General features: G+C 57.6%; 1 protein-coding gene and 2 long non-coding RNA genes across 4 annotated transcripts; 2 read left to right on the forward strand and 1 right to left on the reverse strand.

The window, feature by feature from the left end:
* Positions 1-1,708: 1,708 nt before the first annotated feature.
* LOC113604998 (uncharacterized) lies at positions 1,709-19,021 on the reverse strand. The gene is made up of 2 exons (XR_003427024.1): positions 18,909-19,021; positions 1,709-2,873 (listed from the first exon to the last, which is right to left on the reverse strand). It is a non-coding gene; the product is annotated as an uncharacterized LOC113604998 (long non-coding RNA).
* LOC113604997 (uncharacterized) lies at positions 3,553-4,938 on the forward strand. Its single transcript, XR_003427023.1, has 2 exons — positions 3,553-4,017; positions 4,334-4,938. It is a non-coding gene; the product is annotated as an uncharacterized LOC113604997 (long non-coding RNA).
* Positions 19,022-19,177: 156 nt separating the features above from the next.
* On the forward strand, positions 19,178-23,224 carry LY6E (lymphocyte antigen 6 family member E). Of its 2 annotated transcripts, none has more exons than XM_027078018.1 (4): positions 19,178-19,306; positions 21,639-21,749; positions 22,130-22,249; positions 22,327-23,224. In XM_027078018.1, the coding sequence occupies exons 2-4, from the start codon at positions 21,698-21,700 to the stop codon at positions 22,545-22,547; spliced, it is 393 nt and encodes a 130-aa protein (XP_026933819.1). In that variant the 5' UTR covers positions 19,178-19,306; positions 21,639-21,697; the 3' UTR covers positions 22,548-23,224. The 2 variants fall into 2 exon arrangements, with proteins under 2 accessions (XP_026933819.1, XP_026933820.1); XM_027078019.1 differs by having other exon boundaries at positions 19,183-19,306; positions 21,644-21,749.
* Positions 23,225-26,731: the final 3,507 nt, after the last annotated feature.

The raw sequence follows: 26,731 nt of genomic DNA on the forward strand, positions 1-26,731 counted from the left end.
ACGGTGAATGATGGGAGCAAATCATAAACACTGTCTGAGTTCTGAGGGCGGCCAGTCTAGAAGAGCTCTTCATATATCTGAAGTGTTCTTCACGTGGTTTAAGGGCAGGCAGTGGCAACTTGACAGCTTTTCCTGGTTTGCGGCTGGAATGGCTCGAGTGATCTTTCTGAGTGGCCCACGTGGCAAGAGGCACAAAGATTGTCTATACGTGAGCTGTTGTGGTGATTTCTCGGAAGTTTATGTAAAGTTGTCCATCTTTAGTTTGCACGGCTTTAGAAAAAGGGCAGTTTTAGTTCTTAATGACTGCAAATCAGAAGGGTGGGAGAAAAATAGGAAATTTTAGTTTGGAGAGATGTAGCCAAATTTTGAGGAAACAGACTGGAAGAATTCAGGGTCTAGTTCATTTTACAGTTCAAAAACATAACGTAAAAAGTAGTCAGCAGGGCTTCCCTGGTGGCGCAGTGGTTGAGAGTCCGCCTGTCGATACAGGGGACATGGGTTCGCGCCCCGGTCCAGGAAGATCCCACATGCCGCGGAGCGGCTGGGCCCGTGAGCCATGGCCGCTGAGCCTGCGTGTCCAGAGCCTGTGCTCCGCAACGGGAGAGGCCACAGTAGTGAGAGGCCTGCATACTGCAAAAAAAAAAAAAAAAAAAAAAAGGGCAGAGAACCTGAATAGATATTTTCCCCAAGACATACATATGGCCAACAGGCACATGAAAAGATACTCAACATCGCTCATCAGGGAAATGTAAATCAAAACCACAATGAAATATCACCTCACACCTGTCACAATGGCTATTATCAAAAAGACAACAAATAACAAGTGCTGGTGAGGGTGTGGAGAAAGGGGAACCCTCATGCACCATTTGTGAGAATGTTAATTATAGCCATTATGAAAACAGTATAAAGATTCATCAAAATACTAAAAATAGAACTACCATATGAAGGGGAAGATGGGACGAACTGAGAGTAGCCCTGACATATATACACTACCATGTGTAAAACAGATCGCTAGTGGGAAGCTGCTGTATAACACAGGGGGCTCAGCTCAGTGCTCTGTGATGACCTGGGTGGGGGAATGCGGGGTGGGAGGGGGGCTCAAGAGGGAGGGGATATATGTATACATATAGCTGATTCACTTCATTCTACAGCAGAAACTAACACAACATTCTAAAGCAATTATACTCCAATTTTTTTTTAATGACAAAAAAAAAAAAGAACTACCACATGATCCAGTGATTCCACTCCTGGGTATTTATCCAAAGAAAAGCAAAACAGTAATTAGAAAAGTAACATGTATCCCCAATGTTCATTGCAGCATTAATCACAGTAGTCAAGTTATGGAAGCAACCTAAGCCCTCATCAATAGATGAGTGGATAAAGAAGATGTGGTATATACACAATGGAGTATTACTCAGCCATAAAAAAGAATGAAATCTTGCCATTCGTGACAAAATGGATGGACCTAGAGGGTATTTTGCTAAGTGAAATAAGCCAAAGACAAGTACTGTGTGATCTCACTTCTATGTGGAATCTAAAAAACAAAACAAATGAACAAATATAACTAAACAGAAACAGAGTCACAGACACAGAGAACAGACAGGCGGTCGCCAGAGGGGAGAGGTTGGGGGGAGGAGAGAAATAGATGAGGGAGATTAAGAGGGCCAAACTTCCACTCATCAAATAACTAAGTCATGGAGATGGAATGTACACTGTGGGGAATAGAGTCAGTAATCATATAATTCCTTTGAATGGTGACAGATGGTAACTAGACTTACTATGGTGATCATTTCGAAATGTATGGCAATATCAAATCACTACATTGTATAATGGGAACTAACCTAGTGTTATAGGTCAATTATACTTCAAACACAAATTCATAGAAAAAGAGAAGAGGTTTCTGGTTACCAGAGGCGGGGTGAAGGGAGGGGGAATTGGATGGAGGTGGTCGAAATGTACAAACTTCCAGTCACAAGATAAAGAAGTACTAGGGATGTAATGTACAACATGGTAAATAGAATGAACCGCTGCTGCGGGTTATATATGAAACTTGTCAGGAGAGTGAATCCTGAGTTCTCATCACAAGGAAAAACTTTGTTTCTATTCCTGTTTTTCATCCACGTGTGATGATGGATGTCACCAGATGTGCTGTGGTCATCATTCCGTGACGTGTGTAAGTCTCATCGTCATGCGGCACACCTTAAACCTACCCGGTGCCGAAGGTCCAATTATGCCTCAATAGAACCAAAAGGAAAAACATATCCTCCGTCGTGAGTTCTTGCTCCAGCGTGTAACGCCTGTCTCACTGTCGTGATCTGAGCTCACACTCGAAAGCAGCTGGAGCTCGGTAACCAGGTCAGCCCAGGACTTCGCTTCCTGCTTTTTCCTGCTTGCTCGGCTTGCTTTGGAACAACCTAACCCTTGACCCCGGGAAAGGCTCCGCCCACAGGTCCTTTCTCTCTCTGCTCCCCACCTGTTCTGTGGGGTCCCTGGCTATGCTCCTCTGTGGCCCCCGCGCACACCGTAGCGCCCTCTCTGGGACCCGGAGTATAATACACTTCTTCCTTCCAAGTCTTTGCCTTGCCCATCCAACATTTCTAATAGGACAGCAGCAGGATGGACAGGCAGGGTCTGCCCCGGAGAGATCTCTGGAAATGGAGCCTGTGGGGACAGCAGGACTTTGGGGGCACAGCTAATTCAGGAGATGGGTGGACAAACACGGCCCCCCCACAGTGCAGGGAGCAGCCCCCGGCGGCATCCTCACAGGTCCGTTTTATCCCACAGGAAGGGCAGGATCCTTCTGGTCCAAATCCTTCATCAGGCGGGCACCAACAGCAGACTTTCTGCCGGCCGAGCTGCCAGGAAGGGGCTTGCTGGGGAGACAGTAAGTGACCGGGGAAGCTGAGAACAAGGAATCCCCAGGAGAAGGCTCCCCCGCAGCCGTGTTGGGGATGCACAGAGGACTGGAGGTGGCCTGTGGGACTGGGGGCTGGGGGCCCGGAGAAGGAAGGGGGCCGGGAGATGGGTGATTCTGAAAGGTCTCAATTTTGCAGTTCTGAGGAAGGGGGAGCCGCCCAGCTTCCTTCCTCCTGGGATTTACCCAAAGCGAGTGCTTCTGAGGAAGAAAGAGGTTGGATGTCTGCCAATCACTCCTTCCCACCAGGGCCCAGGTGACACCCATCCTGCTGGTCTGGGACTCAAGGTCCTGGATGAGGTCTGACAGGTGGATGCAGGTGGAGGCAGGTGAGCCCAGCCCCGCATTCCTATGGGTGGGGCACAAGCGTTCTCGGGGGGTATAACAGTGGGCCACCAAGGAGGCGGCTCCAGATGCTGGCTTGCTGAAAGGAGTCTGAAGCTAGTGGTGAGTTGACACAGGAGGGAGGTGTGCTGGGGGGTCAGCCAGTGAGGTGAGGCAGGAGCCTAGACGTGGGGCACCGCAAAGGGGCCCACGGAGCTGTGCCGTTTCCAGGCGTCATCAAAGGCCTCCCTCACGTCCTTCCCGTCCTCCTGCTGTGCTCGGAGCTCTGTGAGTGCCAGGACACCCGAGGGACCTGGCCCAAGGGCATGGGTGGCAATGCCCTGTGAGCATGTGAGGGGTCTGCCTTCCAGAATCTGAGTGTGAAAAGGGGCCACAGTTCTTACAGAGGGGCCCAGAGGCAGCCGTCCAGAGGCCACGCTCCCACACAGCTGTGGTCCTGTTGTGTGCGAGTCTGAACCCAGCCTTCCCACCCTCTGAGCTTGGGCCTGTGTCCCTGCCCAGCCCCAGCCCTGAGCCTGTGGTGCTACACCTGTTACGGCATCAGCAGTGTCGGCAAGCTCAGCCAGTGCCAGCCCACCCAGTGCAGCTGGAGCCCTGCTGTCTGCTCTAGGGGCGACCTGACCACAACGCAGCTGGAGTCCTGCTGTCTGCTCTAGGGGCAACCTGACCACAGCCATGGGCAGTGGTGAGTCCCACCCAATGCAGCTGGAGTCCTGCTGTCTGCTCTAGGGGCGACCTGACCACAGCCATGGGCAGTGGTGAGTTCCCAGCACCCAGAGCGTGTGGATGGGTTGAGGGGGGGCTCTGGGAATGGCAGGGGGCCAACATCAGTGTGACCTGGGGCACAACCCTGCCCCTCACCGGCCTGCCTCAGTGTCCCCATCTGTAGAGAGAGGGGCTAGCTCCCAGAAGCCTCCTGGAGGGGGCGGGGGTGCGTGGGGGGGGTGCCTGGTGGAACAGCCTCCCAGCAGAGGAATGGAGAGCCCAGCGGGTCTGGGGAGAGGGTGAGGAGGGACGACCCCAGGAGGGTCAGAGGGGGCCTCCCACCCCAGACGGCTCCTTCCGTGCCCACAGGGAAGGTGGAGTCGTATTACACGGACTGTGCCCTTTCCTGCGAGATAGCTTCCACAGCCATACGGTGCTGGCGCGACGATAACCCCTAAGTCTGAAGTGTGGGGCGTGACCTGCTGTGCAAAGGACCTGTGTGATGGAGTGGCCCCGACGGGGCGCAGCCTCTGGGCCCTGGCTGCGGGTCTCCTGCTCAGCCTGGGCCCTACCTTCCTCTGGGTCCTGCTGTGACCACCCCTGCGGCGAGGACTCTGATGGGGAGGGGCATCGTTCGCGATCGCGGCTCCACGGCGGCGGCAGGGCGGTCCCAGCCCAGCACGCCTGCGCAGACGTGTGCGCTCAGACCCGCGCGTGCTCAGCAAACACAGGCTGTGCCGGGACTCGTCCCCTCGCAGGGCCCGGCGCAGGGGCCCCACCCACCCGGCCAACCCAGCCCCAGGCGCCCAGCTCCCTGCTGTGCCAGGAAGCCTGACGTGTTCTGCAAGCGCTGTCAATTAACCACTGACTCCAGATGCAGAAACCGCGCGGCGCTGGTAGGAGAGCGGAGGCCACAGCCCGACCGGCGGGGTCCCACTCACAGCGAAAATAAACGCTTTCCACATCCTCCTGAGCTTTGCGTGCTCTTCAGCTCCATCGGGGAGAGGGTGGAGTCCCCTGTGACCCCCCCCCCCCGAAGGGAGACTTTGCTTCAAGCCCGTGTTCCCTGGGCCGGGCGAGCTCCGATGGCCGGGGACTGGGAATAGGGGCGCCTGTCCCGGAGGGGCCAGCTCTGCACAGCGGTGGGGGGTCCCCGCTCTTCCCCGTGAAGCATTTCCTCCTCCGTGCGCCCCTGCGCGTCCGCGCCAAGCAGAGCGGGAGTGGACCAAACCCCTCACGCCTTCACTCCCTGAGGTGAAAACAAGGGAGACTCAACCTCATCCCTGAACATGGCGCGGCCAACCCCAGACCTGAGCGGGTTGGGGAGGGGGCCTGTCCCCACTGGGATGGGCCTGGGGGTGGGGCTGGGCCGGGCCTCTGCGGCCTGGAAATCCAGAAGCCTCTCCCTCAGCACCCTGCCTTCCCGCGTCTCCCCAGCCTCAGCAGGGCAGCGGGCTTCGAGTGGGCGGTGACACCACACAGGCACACGATGGGGGGTCTGGGGGTGGGCATGTACGGGGTAGGAGCTGCTTCTCGGGAAGAGGGGTCTGAAGACCCCATGCATACCTTGCTGGCCTCCAGCGGGCCTGCACAGGTACCCTCACCCCCAGCCTGGTGGGCCAGTCTCCCTCCTCCTGACCTCGCGGTCCTGTCCCCCTGGGTGACCGCGGGCAAGGGCTGTCCCCTCTGGCCTGCGGGGTAACCAGGGACCTCGAATGTAAGGGTGTTAGAGGAGGGGCCTTGGGGGGGTGACGATGTGGGCAGACCCATCTGTGTAGGGAGTGCCTGGGGGGTGGCAGGTGAGGAGCCCCCAGGAGAGCCCCTGGTGGCCCCTGGGCAGAGGCAGCGGAGCCTGAGGGACATCCCAGAAAGGACACGCCTTCTCCACAAGGAGCTTCCAGTCATCCCCTGACACTTTTAAGAAAGATGTTTCCAAAAACTCTCCCATTGGCCAGGTCGTGGGTCCCGAGAACCCCAGGAACAGCCCTTGCCGAGAAATGCACCTGTGAGAAAGCCAGGCCACAGAGGGTCCCGTGCCTAGCCAGAGCCCCACCCCATGAGGACCCAGAGACACCCCCCCGCCACCCAGATCAGTCACGTCTAAGACAACGGCAACGTCTGCAGACACAGACGGTTAGGCCCGGAGACCTTCTGGTCACGGGTACCCTGTTGGCTGGGCACTTTGGTTTATGGAAATACAATATAATCCCCCACATTTGTGATCCTTCATTAATTGTTACAGAGGAAATCTTCGTCAGCATTTTAGCCATACTTAATGAAAACGTCGGTAAACGTCTATGATACGATCTGTGGGAATTGAAACCTTGAGTTCGCCATTTGCCCTTGCTCTGGGGACAGAAAGCAGTCTGGCAAATGCTCCTGACCCCAAAGATGAGATCTTAAAATAGTTTTCAAAAGGGGCAAGTAGTTTTTCCAAAATACCAAGAGTCTGTTTCAGTGATTCAAAAGAGCACAGTGATAGGGATAGAGAAGGATAATCAGAGTTAGCTCGAAAATCCCACCAGGGGATCGTAAGTAGAGAGGAAATTTTGGGTGGCTTTGGGAGACCGCAGTCAGTTAATGATCACTCGAGAAAGTAATGAGAAAATCCTGAAACAATGTGGGTTTGCTTGACTCATAAGGCAGAGCATCAAAGCCAGACAGGCCTGCCTAACAACAACACCAAGCTAACTTGCTTACCAAAAAAGCCATGCAATGAAAGTGCAAGTCATGCCTCAAGACAATAAAACAATAGTGGAAACATAAGTCATACATCCTGCGCAGCGATATCAACAAGCTAATGACCCCTAGGACGTGCTCTCTGCACACACAAACACAGTAATTTAGGGAAAGGTGACATTTCAAAATGAAACACCCTAATTATACTGAGACCTGAAATCGTTTTTCCACGGTGCCATGAAAGTCCCGGATGCACCGTGTAGGGTCAAAAACTCCCCTGCTCGACATGCAAGAGGAGTTGACGTTGGAAGACTGGAAGAACAAGGAAGAAGGTGGTCTTCTCCTCCTCCCCTCTTTTCCTTTGATTAGAAAAATATAAGCCCCTGAGCACTCAGGGCAGCACAATGCTCGCCTGCCTGCTCGTAAGCCTCACAAGCATCCCATTCTAATAAAGCACTTCTGTCCACCACTTTGCCTCTCGCTGAATTCTTTCTGCACCGAGACATAAAGAACTGGAGCTCCTTGGACCTCCACCACCACCCACCGCCCCCCCGACCCCCGCGCCAAAACACCACCTAGCGGTTTCAGCAGGTCTGTAATTTGAAGACTAAGAATGTCCATCACAGACACTGTACTATGGTGAGTGGTTTTCTCACTTATATTTCCATGTTCTCAATCATACTTCTCAGAGGAGCTGCGTTCTGCCACCAAACTTGTGTCTAATTAACCACCAGATACAAAATTGCTCATCTACATAGAATTAGACAGACCAGTATGAGAACCAGGCATGTGCTTCCCAGGTCAGAGGGCCATTCCTCCACGTATGAAGGTTGGGCAAGCTAGTTACAGAGGTGTCCTTGGTAGATTAACGTGACAACAGGCGTGGCATCTAGCTTTTCCAGATCAGCCTTCTTTGCTGTGTGTTTCTAGGACCAGTGATGTGAGGGAAGCCACTGGTCCGGACACGTTTCTGGCACAGGCAGGGCAGGCAGTGCTGGCTGCCCACCCAGGAGCCCCACCTGCACTGTGCATGCCTGTGGTTTTGCAGGGTGTGAGGAGCTCAGGAACCAAGCGTCACCTCCCTGCTCCCTGTGCAGCCGGGGCAGGTCGGAAGGGGCAGAACTGGCATGATTGAGTAAAGCATAGAGAGATGGAGGTCATAAGACCCCTCCCCAGGAAGCCTCTGGAAGCCACCTCCTCTCTGGACAGCGAGTACTTAACAGGAGGGGTGGGATGAGTCTGGGCACCTGCTGTGGGTCACCTGGGGAGGTAGAGGCACAGTCTGCTGAGGACCCAGGTCCCCCGTACAAAACTCTGCCCACCAGAGCAGAAGGGGCCCCAGGGTGGGGCCATCCAGGAGAGAAGTTCTCTCCTGGGAAGGGGCTTCAGAGCACTTCTTCCCCTACACACACACACACACACACACACACACACACACACACACACACGCAAGTGTAAGCAGCTTTGGGCAGGAAAGAGCTCTCTGCAGGAGGTCCCTTTTGTCTTATCATTGACCTGAAACCGGGGTCCCCCATTCTCTACTCATCTCTCGCACAAGCACACTTTTCAAATGTTTTGATCACACGATACCTTGCTAAACTGCTGGTTCTTTCTGTGGATCGAAGTAGAAATGAAGAATAAGTAACCCACGACCAGGTAATGATTTTCGAGCAGTGAGCAGCCGGACCTGAGTTTGGTAACACACGTACACCAGATGCCCATACACAGGCACACGCACATATACACACACACGCGGAGATTCACACATACACCTGCACACACACACACGCACTCATGCACCTCTGTCCTATCTGGACTCACTGCTGGCATTGGTCTCCTGGGATATTCCATGACCTTTGCTTTCCTAGTACAGGAACCACCCCTCCCTCCTAGCCACCACTCTGCCTGGAGTGAAGATGGCAGCTGGAGGCTGATTCACTGTGCTGGGACCAGGCCTCGGGCACCATGGCCTCCAGCGGTCTCACCACACGAGGGGAGTATAAGCCCCTTTGCGGGAGGACTGAGCGCTCCCTGCAGGACGCAAGGGGCCACGTGTCCCGAGGGGCGGAGCCAGGCCCCGTCCTCCTGCAGAGGCCTGAGGCACAACCATCTGCCTGGATTCCTCCGCCATGCAATTTCTTGGGCTTTTTAATCTTCCATTGTGATGAGTGGCTACTAATTATTGCAAGCATCTTCTTTCAGCCTGCCACCTCTTTTCTTTTCTTTCTGATTGCAGCATCATGATAACAGGCAAACTTTTTTCACCGCTCGTATTCTTGAACGCATTGGTGGATTACTTAAAAACGTTTTCTGTTAATACATGAAGAGGTGGTCTTACGTTTCTTCTAAAGACCTCTAAGTTTTCCACTTGCAGTCTGAGCTTTGATCCACCTGAAATGTTTCCTCCGTGACGCCCCTACCCAAGTCCCAACACGGTTCATCTTCCCTCCTCTGAGATGCAGGCCGGGGCCCCGCCACCAGCCTCCTACGAGAACCCCCAAAAATCACTCAGCTCCCGCCAAGCCCACTCCATGCTGCTTTTAAAACATTTTTAACTTTTCATTTTTAAATCAGCTCACACGTACAAAGATGTTTCAAAAATAATGCAGCGTTTCTAGAATTGCTTCCCTCATCTTCCCCAAATGTTAACTTCTTACATAACCACGGCACTGCCATCAGAAACAGGAACTCAGCACCAGTGCCAGACCCTCAGGCCCTTTTGGAGTCCCTCGCCATCCATCAGTCCTTCCCTTGGGTCCACAGCCCAGTCCTGCACCGCACCTCCACCCTGTCCCCTGGTCTTCTCACCCCGACACCGCCCCTAGAGGCCCCGGCCACTCCCAGCCTCCCAATGCCCATGGCTTACATTCCAGGGCTTTCACTTCGCCTCATTCTAAGATGCCCTAGTTAATCATAGCCATCCCTGTTTTTGACAGCTGACGCTCACAGGTTTGCCCACCAGTCGGTGAACTAGAAACACCCTCCAGGCACCACACACACTGAGGTCCCAGCCCTTCACCCCCCACCCCCCAGAGCACCTCCTGGGAACATCGAATCTGCAAGGCCCATGGGCACAGACCTGCACAGGGGCCACCTTGGGAAAGCTGGCTGACTCGAGTCTGTCTGTCCCACTGGCCCTGCTGCCCAACCAGGAACAAGAGCCCCCGGCCCTCTCCTCTGGCTCTTCTGTTGGGGGGCAGGTATCTCACTTCCCTCCATGGCCCAGACGCTGGTCACCCTCGGAGGGAAGCGTCCCGGAATGCAGGGTACCAGAGGGAGCAGTGTGCATGTGCCTATGTGTGCATGTGTGCGCTGTGCACGTGTGTTCTAAATTAAATTCTTTTAACATTTGTTTATTTATTTATTTACTATTTATTTTGGCTGTGCCGGGTCTTAGTTGCAGCACACAGGCTTCTTAGTTGCGGCATGCATGCGGGATCTAGTTCCCCAACCAGCGATCGAACCTGGGCCCCCTGCATTGAGAGCACGGAGTCTTATCCACTGGACCACTAGGGAAGTCCCTGCACGTGTGCTCTGTGTTTGGTGTTGGTGTCGTGTGCACAGGGCTGGTGTTGGCATGTGTGCACGCGGCGTGCTCAGTGGAGAGGCAGGGCTGGGCCTCCCACCAGAGCGTGGCCAGGGCAGCCCTCCAGTTTCCTTTTCCCCAGAATGTCGCCCCACTCTGGCCTGGCCCAGCCTGGGCAACAGAGGAGAGGCGAGGGGCACCAAGACGGGTGGGTGGCTCCTTTGGCCCCAAGGAAGCAAGCCAGGGGGCTGGGGACCCAGTGGGGGAGGGGCCGCCCCTGCCCACCCAGCACAAGAGGGTCTGGGGCAGATCCCTCCACCCCACTTCCCTGGCCACTCCTGCGGTGGGGGATTCTGAGTGAGGAAGAGGTGAATCCTGTGCCATGAGGGGAGAGCCAATTCCCAGAGACATTGCAGAAGTCGGCTCTCAGGGCCACACGGCCTGGCCTCTGCTGACCCGTGCACAGCCTCTCCTCCCTTAGAGAGTGATGGCCAGCTGGTGAAGACCCACTGCGAGCCAGACAGCACTCACCCAGGACCCTCCATCTACTGGGGAAAGGAGGGGGACCAGGGACTCCACTGTGACTGCGCAGTCTCCCCCAGAACGGGGCTGCCAAGCTCAGCCAGGACAGGGGCTGCAGGGGAGGGAGCTGGGCGCGCAGAGGTGGTCCTGAAGGACCAGGACCCCCAGGAACTGAAGTTAGTGCCCTAACTATGCTGGTGATAACAGGCGCGTTGGGAAGTAGAATTAGAAACAAATCTCCTGCTAACCCAGAAAACCTCTGCAGTGAATTGTGTTACTGAGTCAGCATTAAACAGCGCCATGCACATCGCAGGCAGTCCGCTAAGCTGAGAGATGACAAAGGCGGACAGCTCCTCTGCTGCACCCCAGTTCTCCAGATCTACCTACCATGACTGGTCCTCGGGAGACTGCAGCACTGACACGTGGCTCATCCCAAATTCACCTTTTAAAAGGATTTAACTCCACCTCAAGTTAGCTCAGTTCTCAAGAGAGAGAATTCATCACGACCAGTTTTCAAAAGTGATTGCTCCAAGAAGGGAGAGGCAGGAAACTTCCTTCCTTTCTCGCTCCAGGGAGAATAACTTTTTGCCTTGCTTTTAATGTGTGCCCCTCACGTGCAGGATGAATGATGACTCTGCCGGCGTCTGTGTTTGCCCTTTTGCTCACTGCCTATCGGTAAAGGGTGGCCAAGCTCCCGTCTAATATGGCTCAAATCAAGTTCATTTCCATTTTACATTCCATTTCTTTCTCCAACTCAATGCTTTCATTACATAAGTAACTCTGTTTCCTATAGAGAGTTCTAATAAGCCATCTGAAAAATAAATGTCATGAACTAGGGGCTTTGTCCCTAAGGTAGAAATGGACAGAATCAAAGATACCTAGTGCCTCCACGCAGCAAGAATTTATGTGTGTTGGTCATACTGTGAAATATATTTCTCATGGCAGATGTTGGTCAAAAACATGTAAGAGGGGCTTCCCTGGTGGCGCAGTGGTTAGGAATCCGCCTACCAATGCAGGGGACATGGGTTCGAGCCCTGGTCCGGGAAGATCCCACATGCCGCGGAGCAACTAAGCCCGTGCGCCACAACTACTGAAGCCCACGCACCTAAAGCCCCCCGTGCTCCGCAAGAAGAGAAGCCACCGCAGTGAGAAGCCCGCGCACCGGGACGAAGAGTAGCCCCCGCTCGCCACAATTAGAGAAAGCCCGCACACAGCAACGAAGACCCAACGCAGCCAAAAATAAATTAAATAAATAAATGTATTTTAAAAAAACCCAACCGTTTAAGTGTGTGCTCGCTCAGGCTGAGCCTCCTGGAGGGGTGGGAGGGGCTTGGGACCACCCCAGGTAGGAGGAGGACTGTGGATGGGCGCCAGCCACATGCCCTGTGCTTGACCAAGGCCGGTCCTCACCCATAGCCTGAGTCCCACCCAGGGCCCAGGGAGAATTCTCTCTGGGGACACAGGCTGAGGCCTGGCTCTGGGGGGCCAGGAACTGTGAACGCTCCCTTCTCTTGCCAGACCCTAAAGCCATGAGACATACAGTAGTGTAAATGTTGTCAGGACAAAGCCCGTTTTTAAACATTTCCCTCTCCCCCTTCCCTTCCCTGGTATCCAGGGAAGTCCCTTCTAGAGAGAGCCTGTGTGAGGAGCGCTTCCAGGAGCCCAGGCCTTCCTGGCAGCGCTGAGCAGGGGCCCCGCCAACACCCACCTGCTCTTCCAGGGGCCCCCATCTCCTGGCGGGGGCCCCCCTCCATCCCTGCCTTCTCCCCTCCCTCCTTCCACAGGGCTGGCCTGCAACGTCCTGAAGGTTCTCCCATCTGACCCTGCCTCTCCTCCCTTGCCCTTCACAGGCTTCCATCCAGAGCCTGCCCTTCTCTCTATCCCTGGGGGTCTGCTTCTCAGAGCACCCAAACTGACACCCCCCTCCCCGCCCCTCATCTTCCCTCCCCTGCATGGAGGAGTCATGGACACCGGGTAGTGAGGCGGATGTAGGGAGACACGGGCGGGCCCTTGATCCGGGGCAAAGGGGGTGGGCGGAGCACAGAGGAGGTGGGTTTGTGCTTCTTGGGACTCGGGCAGCCCCGGGGAGGGGCACACTCCAGCTCAGCTTATCGCCCAGGGCCCGGGCTGAGGACGACCCGCTGACCACCTCCTTCCCGGGGGGTGCTGAGGGCCGGCTTTTCTGCATTTCCTAATAGAAATTTTGCAAACAAGCTGGTGTGCAAAAGGTCTCATGACAGCAGCAAGAGACGAGAAGAACAGAGAGCACATCCCATCTCCCCCAGAGGAGCCAGTAAGGAGCCAGTTAGGACAGCGACAGGGCATGGACGGGCACTTGAGCCGCGCTGCCTCAGCCCAAAGGGAGCCTCCTCTGATGGGCAACCCGCTGGCCAGGCTGAGGCTCGTGAGAACTGCGCTGAAGTCCGAGTCGGGAGTGACGCTGGGGAAGCAACGGTGGGTGCGAGAGACACGTCCAGCCTCCGGCCATCAGGGCTCCCAGTGGCCACAGATGGCTGATTGCTGCCCCTCAGGCGGCACAGGGGCCAGGCCCGGCCTTCCGGCTGCTCTGTTGGAAGAGCTCAGAGGCGGCCCACGCGGCCGCCAGGCAGAGCTGCGGGGAGGGCCCGCAGGGTCCTGGTGCCAGCGCCCCCCTGGACATCCGGAGCCCACTCCTCGGCAGGACATCAGAGTGTCCCCACGGAGGGGCTCTTCCCCACTCCCAGGACACCTTGTGGAGCTTGAAGCAGAGATGCTTGTGAGAGTAAAATCCCGAGACTCAAGCTGGGGAGAACTACAGGGGCACCTGACCAGGGCCCAGGGCACTAGCCGCCTGGAGGCCTCTGAGATAAAAGCAGCGGCAGGGAAAGGATGAAGCCGGCCTGTCCCCGGGACCGTGTGAGTGAATCCACCGTGTCCGGGAGAACGGAGAACAGAGAACAGCGAACAGCTTCGTGGGAAACCGGCCGCGGCCTTGAAGCCTGTGCAGGGTGCACTGCACGCTCCGGTCACCAGAGGGCGAACGAGGGGAGAGGGGCGCGCGAGGGGCGGGGACTGGGGACTGGATGGAGAGGGGCGGGGGGAGGAGACTGCGGACGGGCGGCGGGAACAGGGGACTGGGGACTGGCTGGAGAGGGGCGGGGGAGCCAGAACTGGGGACTGGGGGAGCGAGGTGGGGTGCATGACGCCAGTGGAACCGACTGGGGAAGCGGGCGGCGCCCTGACCCGTGCGTTCTGCCGCGTGCCAGCCCGGCCCCGGCGAGCACCAGGGACAGGGACACGCACGTTCCGCCTCCCGAGGCCCCGCCCTGGGCCCTGCCGCCACCGTAGGCCGAGCCTGAGCACCGTGCAAAGGCAGACAGCAGCTGACACCCGGCGCGGGTGGATGTCCCTCCCTTCGCAGGATGAAACCAAAATGCCCGAGAGCGGCGATTGCCCCATCTGCACCCCAGCCGCCGCTCCCCCTTGGCGCCGTCAGCCCCCATCCTCTGCAGACGCGAGGGCGGTGGCTTCTGGCTCCCTGCTTGAACACCGCCGCCTCGCCCGGTGACGCCTGATGCAGACCCAGGACAGGACTAGGGGCCATCCAGCAGCAAATGTGCCCCCCATAATTCAAAGTGTGCGTCACCCAAACCTCAGTAGTCTCTGCCAGGAGAACGTTCCCCAGGAATCATGAGTTAGGAGTACAGCCCGGATACATTTTACACACATCCCGGGGGGTGGGGGGACCTGCCACCTTACGCCTCTGCCCTGCTGGGCTCCCCTCCCCCACTCCCCCACCAGGCTCCCTCTCTTTAGAGGGAGTGTCACCACCCCATGGCACATACCAAGATGGAAGGCTTCCCCCATCTGAGCCCTGTACCTGTCTGATATCTCCCAGGACTAAAGGGGCAGCTGGAACAAAGCCTTGAGGGATAAGTGTGACTGAGGGTGGAGGGCTGGGTCACCAGCACAGTTGCTACTCAGTCTCGTGCTGGAAGACCTGGGCCTCTTCGCTTCCTGGCTCACTTGCCAACCTTGCAGGGCTCTGGGGCACCAGCACCTGGCACCAGAGGGCACTCCAGGCCCAAGGGGTGCCCAGACCTCCTTTAGGACAGCCGGGAGAAGGGAGGGGCGCGCAGGAGGGAGGCCTAGTGACTTCTAAAGGGGGGATAAGGATTGACGGGCCAAAGGGGTCGTTCCCTGGTTTCCTGGCCCAGCCTGGCTAGCATGCGGACCTGGGAGCAAGCAGGCCAGTGAGGGGCCATGCAGAAGGACACTTGGCCAAGGCTGCATCCACCTCTACCCATTGGGCAGTGCTCAGGACAGGGGCTGCCCAAGAAGCTGTGAGGCAAACTGGATCGGAAAAGCAAGCAGCCCTGGAAATCGGCAGTTTGCAAAAAGCTCAAAGAACTTGGCAAGCTCAGAGCTTTCCAGGCAGCCTTAGAAGAGGGAGCAGGGCAACATGGAGGGTGTACAGAGTGACCCCAGTGAGGACTTAAAACATTTGTCACAACCTAAAAGTTGAGTTATGTTTTACTCGGCGGGACGTTTTAGGACTTCAAGCCTGGGAGGCAGCACCTCAAGTAACCCCGAGAGAACTGCTCTGAGGAGGCCAGGGGGCAGCCAGGTTATGTAGAAGTTTCACAACACAGGGCAGGTAGTTTGAATGTCAAAAGATTACTGTTAATTAAAGAAAATCAGATAACCCGAGTTAAGGAATGTAGCGCTTTTCTATGTATGAGAAGATGCGAGAGTCTGGGCTCACTGGAATCACTCCTTTATGCACCACAGCTCTCTGGGGCCCGTATCCTGTGTTTTCACATCCTGAGTTTCCTCAGGGCTCACCGCCTCCTGTGGGAGGGCTGCAATCGCTGATGACTGTGACATCCTTTGTTTACTGATATGGCAGGAAATATTCCATTTCTCACCAGAGACCTGGGGAAGTGCTGGGAGGGGCGCCAGAACTTGGGGGGGGAGTCCATGTGCCTCCACTGCAGGGGCCTCACTCCAACCACGCCCTCTGAGAGTGGGGATGGAGCCTGTGGCCTTCCCAACCTGCCCAGCCCCGCCCTGGGTGTGCGTGGGGCAAGGTCCCAGCCAACGCTGATATGACCACACCAGAAAGCCAGACACACGGGTGCAGGCAACTTTAGGTAGAATTCCTCCTTGTCAGAACCGTGGACTGTTAGAATCCAGAAATCAGGACAGATCACGGGGGCTGGCCACCTTCTGGACATTCTGAGAAAATGACACTCTGTCTGTAAAAGGTCACGCTTGGGGACAAGAAGGCCTTAGAGGGCAGATACTCGGACAGGAACTGGCCCAGATAAGAAAAGACTAAAAGCGCTGGGGGGCTTCCCTGGTGGCGCAGTGGTTGAAAGTCCACCTGCCAATGCACGGGACACGGGTTCGTGCCCTGGTCCGGGAAGATCCCACATGCCGCGGAGCGGCTGGGCCCATGAGCCATGGCCGCTGAGCCTGCGCGTCCGGAGCCTGTGCTCCGCAACGGGAGAGGCCACAACAGTGAGAGGCCCGCGTACCGCAAAAAATAAATAAATAAATAAATAAAAGCGCTGGGGATTTCCCTGGTGGCCCAGTGGCTAAGACTCTGTGCTCCCAATGCAGGGGGCCCAGGTTCAATCCCTGGTCAGGGAACTAGGCCCCACATGCCGCAACTAAAGATCCCGCATGCTGCAATGTCCTATGTGCCGCAACTAAGACCTGGCGCAGCCAAATAAATAAATAAATATGTATTTTTTAAAAGACTAAAAACACTGGATACTGAGGGGCCGTATAAACCTAATCCCAACCTCAAGGCAGGGAAAATCAGTAAAATGGAGCAGGGAGCAAGGTGGCTGGCCAGGATGCCCCGGTCCTGGCCAAAGGGTCCAGCACGTCTTCCTGTCCACCCCCGGGGCCCCAGAGTGCCTGTGCCCCTCCAGGTCATTGCCTGCCAGGTCCCCTGAGACCCTATGAGGTGGGCGATTCCGTGCCCAGGGGAGATAGAGAGAAAGTTGCAGCTCTGAGCCAAGCTCGCCCAGAAGCCCCACCCACTGCCACGTGTCTGAGGTGCTTCCGAGAGGAGAGGTCCAGAGTGACCCAAAGGCACCACCTCACGGTGGCTACGGAACTCTGGGCCATGACAAGACGAGCGGCTCCCGCCCCAGGCACACTGTGGATGGCCACTGTCCTCACGCGGCACCCAGCCAGAGAGATCCAGGTAACCGAATTTCCCCTGCTGGCGGTCCTGCGTCACGTTTGCCCTAGAAGGACGTGTATGCGAGCCCAGGTGGCAGAGATGACACACCTGGCAAGTTCGGACCTGCTTCCCCGGCATAGGGAGGCTTAGTTAGAGATATCTCATTGGACTCACCGTGTGTCTGCTCCCCTGCCCACCACGCTTCCCCTGAACTGCCTCATCCCATCACAAGCCCCGAGTGCACTGCAGGGGGCTGGCCCGGGCATTTGGGCCTCCTGGGATTTGTGACACGTGGGACTGGCAGCACAAGGTCAGATTTTAAGGTCTGTGTGGAAAGGAGCAGGGTCACAGGGGGCGTGGGCAGCTCTGGGGGGGTGAGGCAGGCCAGAAGGAAGGGAAGCAGAGACAGAGGCAGAGGTATCTGCAGAATGACTAGACCTGAAAGTGGGGAGACACACACCTGGCCATTCCAGCAGGTGTCCAGTGGTGAGAGGCAAGTTCCCAGAGCCCAAGGTTGAAGGAGGGAGACTGAGTGGGCCCCCCAAGGGTGGGTGGGCCTTTTAGGAAAGCCCCCCTGGCATCACTTTGGTCCCAGGAAACGCCTCTGGCTGATGAGCCTGGCTATGTCCAGCTCATGGATATAGACCAGGAAGTCACACCTCCCAGGGCTGCCATGTGTTCAAGGCCGTGGCCTTCTGAGTGCAGCAGGCTAATCTGGCCACGCCCCCAACACACACCCCACCCTCACCCCCATCAGACAAATCTGACTGACTGTATGCTAAGAGCAAGCAACAGGCTCAGGGGGACCAGCCGTCGTCCTGGCCACAGTTTTCAGATTATGTTGAGGGGGAGGGGGCGGAGGTGAGGCAGTTCCTGCTCCCCAGAGGTGACACCCAGAAGGGGGCTAACCAAAGGCCACAGCCTACTGCATGTCCCTGAGCCCCAGGGCTGTGTAACCCTGAGGATGTCATCACTCCTCAGCTGGGACATCTCATGACACACAGACTCCCACCTTCAGCCTCCAAGGAAAAAGCCCCCAAAGACTGTCCAAGTTGATCTATCCCACTCTCCTGTCATCTGGTCATCAGAGAAGACCACAGGAGAAGGTGACCCGACCCAGAACTCTGAACACACAAACCCACTCAGCAGACAATCACACAATCACTCGTATCAATGCACAATCACATGGTGCCTAGTGTACCCCTACCTTGCCCATGGGACTGGTCTCCTGTTACAGGATCCCTCTTCCCACCCTGCTCCATCCTGGCCACCCGCCATCCTGCCTCAGTCCCTCTCCCTTGTACAGTTAAGAGGCCACTTCTCCTGGGGCCCTCCCCCACTGTCACCGCAGATGCCACCAGCAGATGCCACCCAGAAAGGCTGAAAGAAAAGGTCAGGTGCAAAAAACAGCTCCAACAGGAAATGTGCTGTGAAAGTAAGAAGTGCGAATCCGCAGGGACCCATCAGGCGCTGAGAGGACTCTGCACGAAGAGAAGGGAACCAGCAGACAGTGACACGTACAGGAAGGGCGCTCTGCCTGGCAGCCCCCGCCCACGGGCAGGCCTTGGCACCCCCAGCTCCCGCAGGCTACGAGGCTCTTCCATCCCCGCCAGGGAGAAGCAGGAGCAAGGCCTGGGGTGCTGCAGCGCCTGGCCCCTGAGCCTAGCTCACAAGCCCGGAGTGGGGGACGCAGGGCCGCACACAGTGGGTGCTCTGTGAACGTTGGCTGAAAGGCAATTAATGGCACCTGGAGACAGAACACAGGAAATGCACTGGCTGGCGTCAGACTAAGGACAGCCCGCTTCACTCTAACAGGGGCCGCTAGGTTCCGCGCTGAGAGGGTCACATCAGGCTGGCTTTGTGATGACGCGCCCTGCACCCAGCCCCGTCTGCAGGGGAGCACCCAGGGGGCTCTTGAGTTCTCCTGGGCTGAGGGTCACGACGCTGGTGCGGCCCGGATCTCCTGCTGGGCGGCACTGTGGCCCGCAATCACTGCCCCGGAAGCCCCCTCCTCCACCCTCTCACCCTCGTCCTGTCACCTGGCTCGGGCGTGGCGTGCTGAAGGCCTCTTCGCAGACCCCAACCCACTCTGCAGAAGGGGTTCCGAGTACTGCCCCCTCGGCCTCCTCGGACGCATCCCCTCCCCCGAGCTCCACCTCAAAAGTGTCCGGCCACTTGGGGGCCTCCCCCACCCCTGCCCAGCCAGGCCGGGCTGTCGCAATACGTCCCCGCCCAAGCGGACCAGACGGACCGGCTGCGACGGGCCCTGCGCAGGGGTGAGGGGCTGGTGGGCGGGGCCTGGGCGCCAAGTCCCGCCTCCCGCACGCCCACTGCGCTCGCGCGCTGCCTGGCCGCCGGGGAGAGCGGGCTGCCACGGGCTCGGGCTCGGGGGCAGACTTGACTGCGCGGCCGGGCCGGGGACCTGCGTCCGCCGGCGGTGAGTGAGGGCCCGGGCCGGGCGGGCGGGGGCGCGGGGACGGGGCCCTGCCCAGCGAGGAGGGGGAGCGGGCGAGTGGGGCGCCAGGGAGGCGGGAGAGGCCTGCGGGAGGCTGGGGGTCGGGGTTGCGAGCGGCCCCGGCCCCTGGGCGCCTCGCCTCCACTCCCAGCCCCCCAGCCTCCCGGCCCTCTCCAGTATTTCCAAAGGACGAGGGCGGGAGCGGGCGGAGACTGCAGCCGGGCGCCCTCCCGGGCTGGGTAGCCAAGGGCTGCGCAGGCGCCGGGGCCCCATCGCCCAACTCTAGGGCCCATTCCCTGACCCCTCACATGGGGACTGGGGAAGGGCCAGCCTTCCTGACTTGAAGGGGCTGGGATCTTGGCGCGCTGGCAGGAAGGAGAGAGTTAAATGCCCTGGTGGGTCACCATGGGGACGGGAGCCTGCCTTGGGAAGAGGTGAGAGCACCTTGTTTGGCATAGATTACGCAAGTATATGAGGTGCCTAGGAGCCCTGCCCCCTGCGCTGGGCCACCAGGCCCCTTCCATCCCTGGGGTCCAGGACGTGCTCCTACCTCTCTTGCTGGCCCAGCGTCACTGAATGCCAGGCTCTCCCGGACATCAGCCCTGTGAGCCTGGGGGAAGAGTGCACAGTCAGGGTCCCGAATGGCCCTGCCCGCAAACCCACGGGTTCCCTTCCGCCTGGCCCTACTAATGTGGACACGTTAGTATCCAGTGCCGACTCAGCCCAGCAGGGCGCACTTGTTGGGGTGCCTGGCAGCAGGGTGGGGATGCTGACTGTGACCGCGGAGGTGAGCCCCAGAGCTTCCTTCAGGACAGCTCAGGGCTCCTCCCGCCGGAACTTCACTTTGTGGAGGAGGAAACCGAGGCTCCTTCCTCCCTAACTGCCGGGACCCTGGAAGAGGCCCCCGCTGGGCTCGGCGCTGTTCTTGGACGTCTGCAGCTCCTGCTGCCAACCCCAAGACATCAGCCCCTGCCCAGACCTGAAGCCCATTCTCAGGGTCTCTGCCAGCCCCTCCCAAAATCTGTTCTCTCCCTGGCTTTCTCCTTCCTCCCGGTGCCTGGGGACTAGCCCTTCCCCCGCCCGCCCACGGCTGTCCCCAGCAGAAGGTACCAGACTGCTCCTCCCACACTGTGCCTCCTGCAAAGCAGAGAACCAGAACCCCAGCTGGTCGCATTCAAAGTGCTTTCTCCATCCACTGCCGAGGACCTATGCCCAAGGGAGGCTCCTGGTGCAGGACAGCCCCCAGGGACTCACAGCCACCTGCCAGAGCCTGTGCCTGTTCCCGCTGGGGTGACTGGTGGCACACTGCTGGGTCTCCCTGAGCCTCCCCCAGCCATGAAGGTGGGGGGGAGTAGCAGATACGTATGGGGTCATCGTCTTCAGCGTTAAATAACACAGAATGGGAGAGCCCCTCGCCCCTCCCCCAGCACAGAAGCTGCCCAGGTGGATACTCAGCTAGATATGCCTCATGCCCCATGTGAGGCACAGAGCTGGCCCCTGGAAAGTTCTGGACGCAGGTCATATAATATTACTGGTCGCCATCCCCCCCGCAGGGCCCTTGGACTCGAGAAATTGCTAAGAGGCCAGATGAGAATTCCAGGCAAGGCTTTACAGGGGCTCGAGCTGCAGCACAAGGAAGCAAAACAACAGCTCCCGAGAGGGGCTACTTGAGTCCTTAAATGGGGTGACAACGGGGACGGATCTGTGGGTCAGGCAGGAGGCACAGCTTAGGTGGCCTGTCCCCTCCTTCGGGGTACCAGGCAGGAATGATGTGCAGTACCATGCTTTTGCTCCCAGCACCTCAAAAATGTAGTTTGTGGCTTCTTGTACCCTGTTGCCCCGCGGTGCGTGGGCGCAGTTATTTTTAGTCACTTATAGTTTCTTCGTATCTTGTTGCTCTAGGGGACGTTTGTCCAGGTGCAAGCACTCTAATAGAGGATCCCAGGTCCCAGCCTATCTCATCCACACCCCCCGGGCCGTGGGCAGGGGCCACTCCCTTGACCTCCCTTTCTGGGTGATTCTGAGAACCTTAATGAGTTCCTTCCCCCCAAGCAGCAAGTGCTACAGACTTGGGGAAGGGCCTCAGCTGGGAGTCTGCACTGAGTGAGGGGCAGGTTGGGAGTGGAGCAGAAAGACCGTCTGTGCTCTGGCCCTGCTGCTGGAAGCTGGCAGCTCCCCCATCTACGAAGTGGGGACACCAGGCTGCCCCCAGGGCCAGTGTCCCTGACCCCATTGGGAAGAGCAAGCCGCTGCCCTGCCCCAGGGCCCTGCACGAGGGGGGTGAGCCCCGCCCTCCAGCGAGCTGTCTCTTTAGCGCAGGGCTGACTTCTTTGGCTTCGTGAGACCCCAGCCGGGACGCCAGTCCCCTCCAGAATGAAGGTCTTCCTGCCGGTGCTGCTGGCTGCCCTCCTGGGTGTGGAGCAAGGTGAGGTGCCCCGGGGCCCCAGGCCTCTGAGCGGGCTGTGTCCTCCTCCTGGACTCCCTCTCCCCTTTCTCTCCTGAGCGGTGCCCATGTCACCTACTCTGTGCCACCTAACAGGCTCCTCTCCCACGGCGACGCGGTCCCTCCTACCCCCGCCCCCACTGGCAGCCTCAGCCCTGCCTGGACACTTGGGGCATCACTGGGGCTCCTCCAGAGCCAGGGTCTGGTGTCATTGTCTCCTGGGTCTCCAGCCCGGGCCCGGGCTACCATAGTTGCTCAGTCAGTGCCTGCACAAGATGGGGTGTCCTCATGCCTCTGGGTCCGGGCTGGGAGGGGACACAGGAAGACTCCTGGGCATGAGACAGGCATCCCTCCTTCTGCAGTCCACTCCCTGGTGTGCTTCTCTTGCGTGAATGAGAACAGCAACTGGTACTGCCTGAAGCCCACCGTCTGCTCCGATACAGACAACTACTGTGTGACCATCTCTGCATCCGCTGGCATCGGTGAGCGCAGCTAGGCTTCCCCCACCCCAGCCCTGGCCTCTCTGCCCCTCCACTCACAACGTCGTTTTCCTGTGCAGGGAACGTGGTAGACTTTGGCTACACCCTGAACAAGGGCTGCTCCCCGATCTGCCCCATCCAGAGCGTCAATCTCGGTGTGGCGTCCGTGGGCACCCACTGCTGCCAGAGCTTCCTGTGCAACTTGAGTGCGGCCGACGGTGGGCTGCGGGCCAGCGCCGCTGTGCTGGGCCTCGGGCTCCTGCTCAGCCTGCTGTCAGCTCTGCTGCGATTTGGCCCCTGACCCCCGGGACCCTGTGCCCGGTCCAGACTCCCAAAGCTCAGGAAGGAAGGAAAGCCCAGCTCCTCCCAGACCCAAGAGGATCTCGAAGCCTCCTCCCCTAGACTCCTCACCCTGCAGAGCCCACCCTCTAGGCCCTGGGTCCCCACAGGCAGGCCTGCCCTCTGCACCCACACACCTGCCGGCTACCCTTACTTCCCGGTCAGCCTTCCAGGGGGAACCTGGGAACGGAGCCTGAGGGCCCCAGAGTCAGAACCACGTCCCAGGGACATGCTGGGAGGGGCACCTGATCCCAGGCCTGCCCCTGTCGGCCCGCAGTGCGGAAGATGTGCTGTGTGGACAGGCGCTGGTTCGTGTGCCCTGCCGGGCACGGGTGAGCGTGTGGCCAGGTCTCGGCCTGTGTGGGGGAAGGATGGGAGTAAAGCCTCAGGAGCCCAGCCCCGAGCGCCAGCACAGAGCCCCTTTCCCCTGGCATCTCTGCACACCTCATTTCACTCACTTCGAGGGCAGCCTTTAGGAAGACAGGCCTTCCGCTGTCCCCAGGTCTAGGCTGCTGACCCAGGAATCTGCTCCCAGCCCGAAATCCAGCTCTCGGGCCCCCTCCCTCCACCGCCTCACTGGAGCCCTCCTGCTGCTTTGGTGCCTCAAATAAACAGATGTTCCCACCCTTTCCTGCTGTAGGTGTGGCCCACAGCCTGAGACTGTCGCTTCCATCAGGGTCCTACTGAGGGGGAGGGGGCAGCAGAGATGCAGAGCCGCAGGTGTAGAGGGTCTGAGGGTCCCCTGCGATCGGGCCCCACCCTGAGGCCCACTGGGAGGCAGTGAGGAAGGGGGTCGCCGGAGACCACAGCTAGCTGCCCTCGGCTGGGCAGGGTTGGGAAGTTTATCCTCCGGACAGGACTGGACTGGACAGAGAAACTAGCAGAGGTCAGCCTGCTTCTGGGTGGAAGGCAGGACCCTACAGAGGGAGGGACGGGGTTGGGCGGGAGGGGAGGGGACACCCCCAACCGGGGTTCCGGGACTTGGGTACGGGGTGCCTGGGCCAGTCAGGCTGAGGAGGACACAAAGCATGGTGGGGAAGGGGGGCAGGAGCTCAGTAAGTGGGTGAGTGAGATGCAGCTGGGCGCCTCGCGGAGAGATGCGTTTAGCCTTCAGGACGCTGTCACGTCTCCTGGGTGGTGGGAGGGAACACAGCAGGGCTGGGTCCGGGCTGGCCAGAAGCTCTGACGTGCCTGGGTCCAGGCTCCAAGCATCGCTGTGCAGCAGGGCGGGACAGTGGTCCCTGCGAGGGCTCGGGTTGTGGCCCATATCCCGGGCCCGGGTCACAGGAGCAGGTGAGCAGCTCTGCACAGAATGAGCCCTGTGACACACATGAATGCAGCATCCTCGGCGTCATTGCCACCAAGGGGGATGCCAGCCAGCACTTGGGGTTGAGCGCCAATGCGGTGATAGAGCTCGAGGGACGGGAGGAGCGGTCTGCCCCAGGAAATCAGGACGACAAGGGGAAGGAGACCCAGGCCCAGCCAACATCTCATGGAAGGGTCCAGAAGCACATCACAGCATCTGGTTGAGACTCACGGGGTGGTAGAAATGGTGAGATGCACTTGAGTGGATCAGACCAGCATGAAAAACCAAAGCAAGAAGAAGAATTCAAGGGGATGAAATCAGCATGTCCCCCAGGAATGCTGGTTACCTCTGAAGTTCAGGGACTTCCCTGGCGGTCCAGTGGTTAGGAATCTGCGCTTCCACCGCAGGGGGCATGGATTCAATCCCTAGTCTGCTGTGTGGCGAAGCCAAAAAAAACCAAAAAACAAAAATGCTGCCCACCGTTCCAGTTCCACGAGGATTAAACTGCAACCCACTGCAGTCGCCCACCAGCAGTGTGCCCTGAGGCGAATTCATGATAGGGAAAAACAGGAGGAAGCAGGCTGTGTTAAGATGTGGATCTAAGGGAGAATTTCAATGACCCCGGATTCTTGCATCTTCCCATACATAGAAAAGCACTAAAATCATTAACTTGAGATGTCTGTCTTTTGTGATATGTAGTAATCTTTTACCAAGAGGTATGCTTGACACCTGTATTTCCCAATCAAAAAATTCATATATATACTGGCTCCCCTACCTCTCTGGAGCTACTGAGAGGCTGTCTCCCAGGCTAGAGTCCTCAGTACAGTCCCTGCAAAAAACTGAAACTGTGTAAGCAGATAGGTTAGGGGGTCCCCAGAGAAAGAACCAGGAATGGCTTTCTTGACATAAGAGAAGCCATTTTGGCCTAAGCCATTTTGTGATCTAAGCCTGGCTGCAGTGCTTGCCCTTGAACAGGTCTCTGTGATCAGTGATCTTAGGGGAACAAAAGAATACAGGAACAGAGGAAAAGCAGTCCAACAATAGTGCAGTGATGCAGCGGAGTACTAGTTCCTCCTCGAGGGATATACACAATATACCTTTGAGTTCTGTAAGGAACTAAGGCCCCCACCCAGGTGGTGGGTGACGTCCCTTCTGACTTCAGTGAACCCAAGCCTGGACTCTGTCAACCTTTGCCCCAATTCTATACTGAATAATCCTCTGCTCAAACCGCTTCATGAACATGCACGTACCCTTAGCTTAAAACTTCCCCAGTGTCGCTGCTGGGGAGACTCTGCTTTGGGTAAGATCCCTGGTGTTCTCCTTACTTGCTGCCTGTAATACATGCTTCCTTCTGCTCTTTGGCAAATGGTTGTGGCTTCTGGCTCCACACCTACCAAGAGGTGAGCCCAGTGTTCAGGTAACACCTGCTTTCACGTTGTGCATTTTGTTTGCTTTGTTTATTGTTGACAGTCCCCACATAGAATGCGTCCACTGTGTTGTTCACTCAAAACAAATCACAAGCAACTTTGCTAAAAGGACTGAGACCAGCAGGGTGGGGCAGTGGTGGTGATAGGGAGAGAGTGAAGGGACAAAGTAGGCGATTAAATAGTTACTCCCACTAAGGGATCATAAGTAAAGAAAGGAGTATGGGAGACCCCTGTAAGTTAATGATCACGCAAGAAAGCAGGCTTGCCTAGCAACAAAACCATGCAACAGAAGCACAAGACATGCCCCAAAACAATGGTGGAGCGAGACCCACATCCTGCCCAGTGAGGTCAGTAAGGTAATGATTCCTAGAACGTGCTCCTCTGCGCACGCTAAAGACAAAAATATAGGGAAAGGTGACGTTCTACTGAAACCTGAGATGATTTACCGCGGTTTAGTGTATGTTACCACCTTTTTGCCCATTTCCGTAGCACCTTGACAGCCCTGGCTTGACCGTGTAGGGACAAGAAAACTTCCCTGCCTGACGTGGAGGAGGAGCTGATGACGGAAGTTTGACATCTACTCAAGAATGAGGAAGAAGTGGTCTTCCCCTCACTTTTTCTACATTATAAAATGTAGCCCACCCAGCTTTCATCACGGTGCTCCCTTGCCTGCCCGCTTGCATCTCTCACAAGCGCCCTATACTGATAAACCTTTTCCTTACCTGTCACTGCCTCTTGCTGAATTCTTTCTGCACTGAAGAACCTATGCTCTATTGAGTACCAAAACGCGTTCTGTCGTTTCAGCGGGGCCAGGCCAGAGGAAGATGCACAGGTGGACTTGACCATCACAGTCGGGAGTTTGCATTTGACTCTGGGGACACTGGGAGCCAGGGGGCGGGGGGCGGGGGGCAGTGGCAGGACAGGTATGTAACAAATGCTCTGTTCCCGCTAATGCTGACCTCAGCTTCCATCTCTGTGTACTGACTGTTTTGCAGGTGATGTTGATCTGTTATACTCTTCCCACAACTACAATGAGAGATGGATGTGGTTACCGCCAGGTTTCAGAAGTGAAAACCAGGGCTCAGAGGGTTGAAGCCACTTGTCCTCCTGCGTCTATGACCCTGGGCATGCCCAGCATTTCCTCTGCTCCGGGTGGCAGGGCGAAGTCCCTTGAGGGCTGGGTTCAGAAGCAGCTGGGCCTCCTAGGGGCGGCTGCGCTTCCCTCCCTGGGGTGGGGGGAGGCTGGAAGGCACAGGCTGTGCGAGAGCAGAGGGAGGCTGGGTGGGGCTGAGCGGGGGAGGAGCCCAGGGCTCTGAGTTTCCATTTCCTACAGCCTGAGGGAGGGGAGGGAGGGGAGGAGGGAGGGAGGGCTCTGAGTTTCCATTTCCTACAGCCTGAGGGAGGGGAGGGAGG

This window comes from Aethalodelphis obliquidens, unplaced genomic scaffold (assembly GCF_003676395.1).
Source record: "Aethalodelphis obliquidens isolate GAN/ISIS:26980383/991018 unplaced genomic scaffold, ASM367639v1 scaffold41, whole genome shotgun sequence".
Taxonomy (NCBI): domain Eukaryota; kingdom Metazoa; phylum Chordata; class Mammalia; order Artiodactyla; family Delphinidae; genus Aethalodelphis; species Aethalodelphis obliquidens.

What these genes read in the sequence shown, in the direction of transcription:
- LY6E (XM_027078018.1), top strand. Translation starts at nt 21,698, where the DNA reads ATGAAGGTCTTCCTGCCGGTGCTGCTGGCTGCCCTCCTGGGTGTGGAG. An exon ending in CCTCCTGGGTGTGGAGCAAG is followed by an intron (nt 21,750 to 22,129) that starts GTGAGGTGCCCC and finishes CTCCTTCTGCAG; the next exon opens with TCCACTCCCTGGTGTGCTTC. An exon ending in CTCTGCATCCGCTGGCATCG is followed by an intron (nt 22,250 to 22,326) that starts GTGAGCGCAGCT and finishes TTTCCTGTGCAG; the next exon opens with GGAACGTGGTAGACTTTGGC.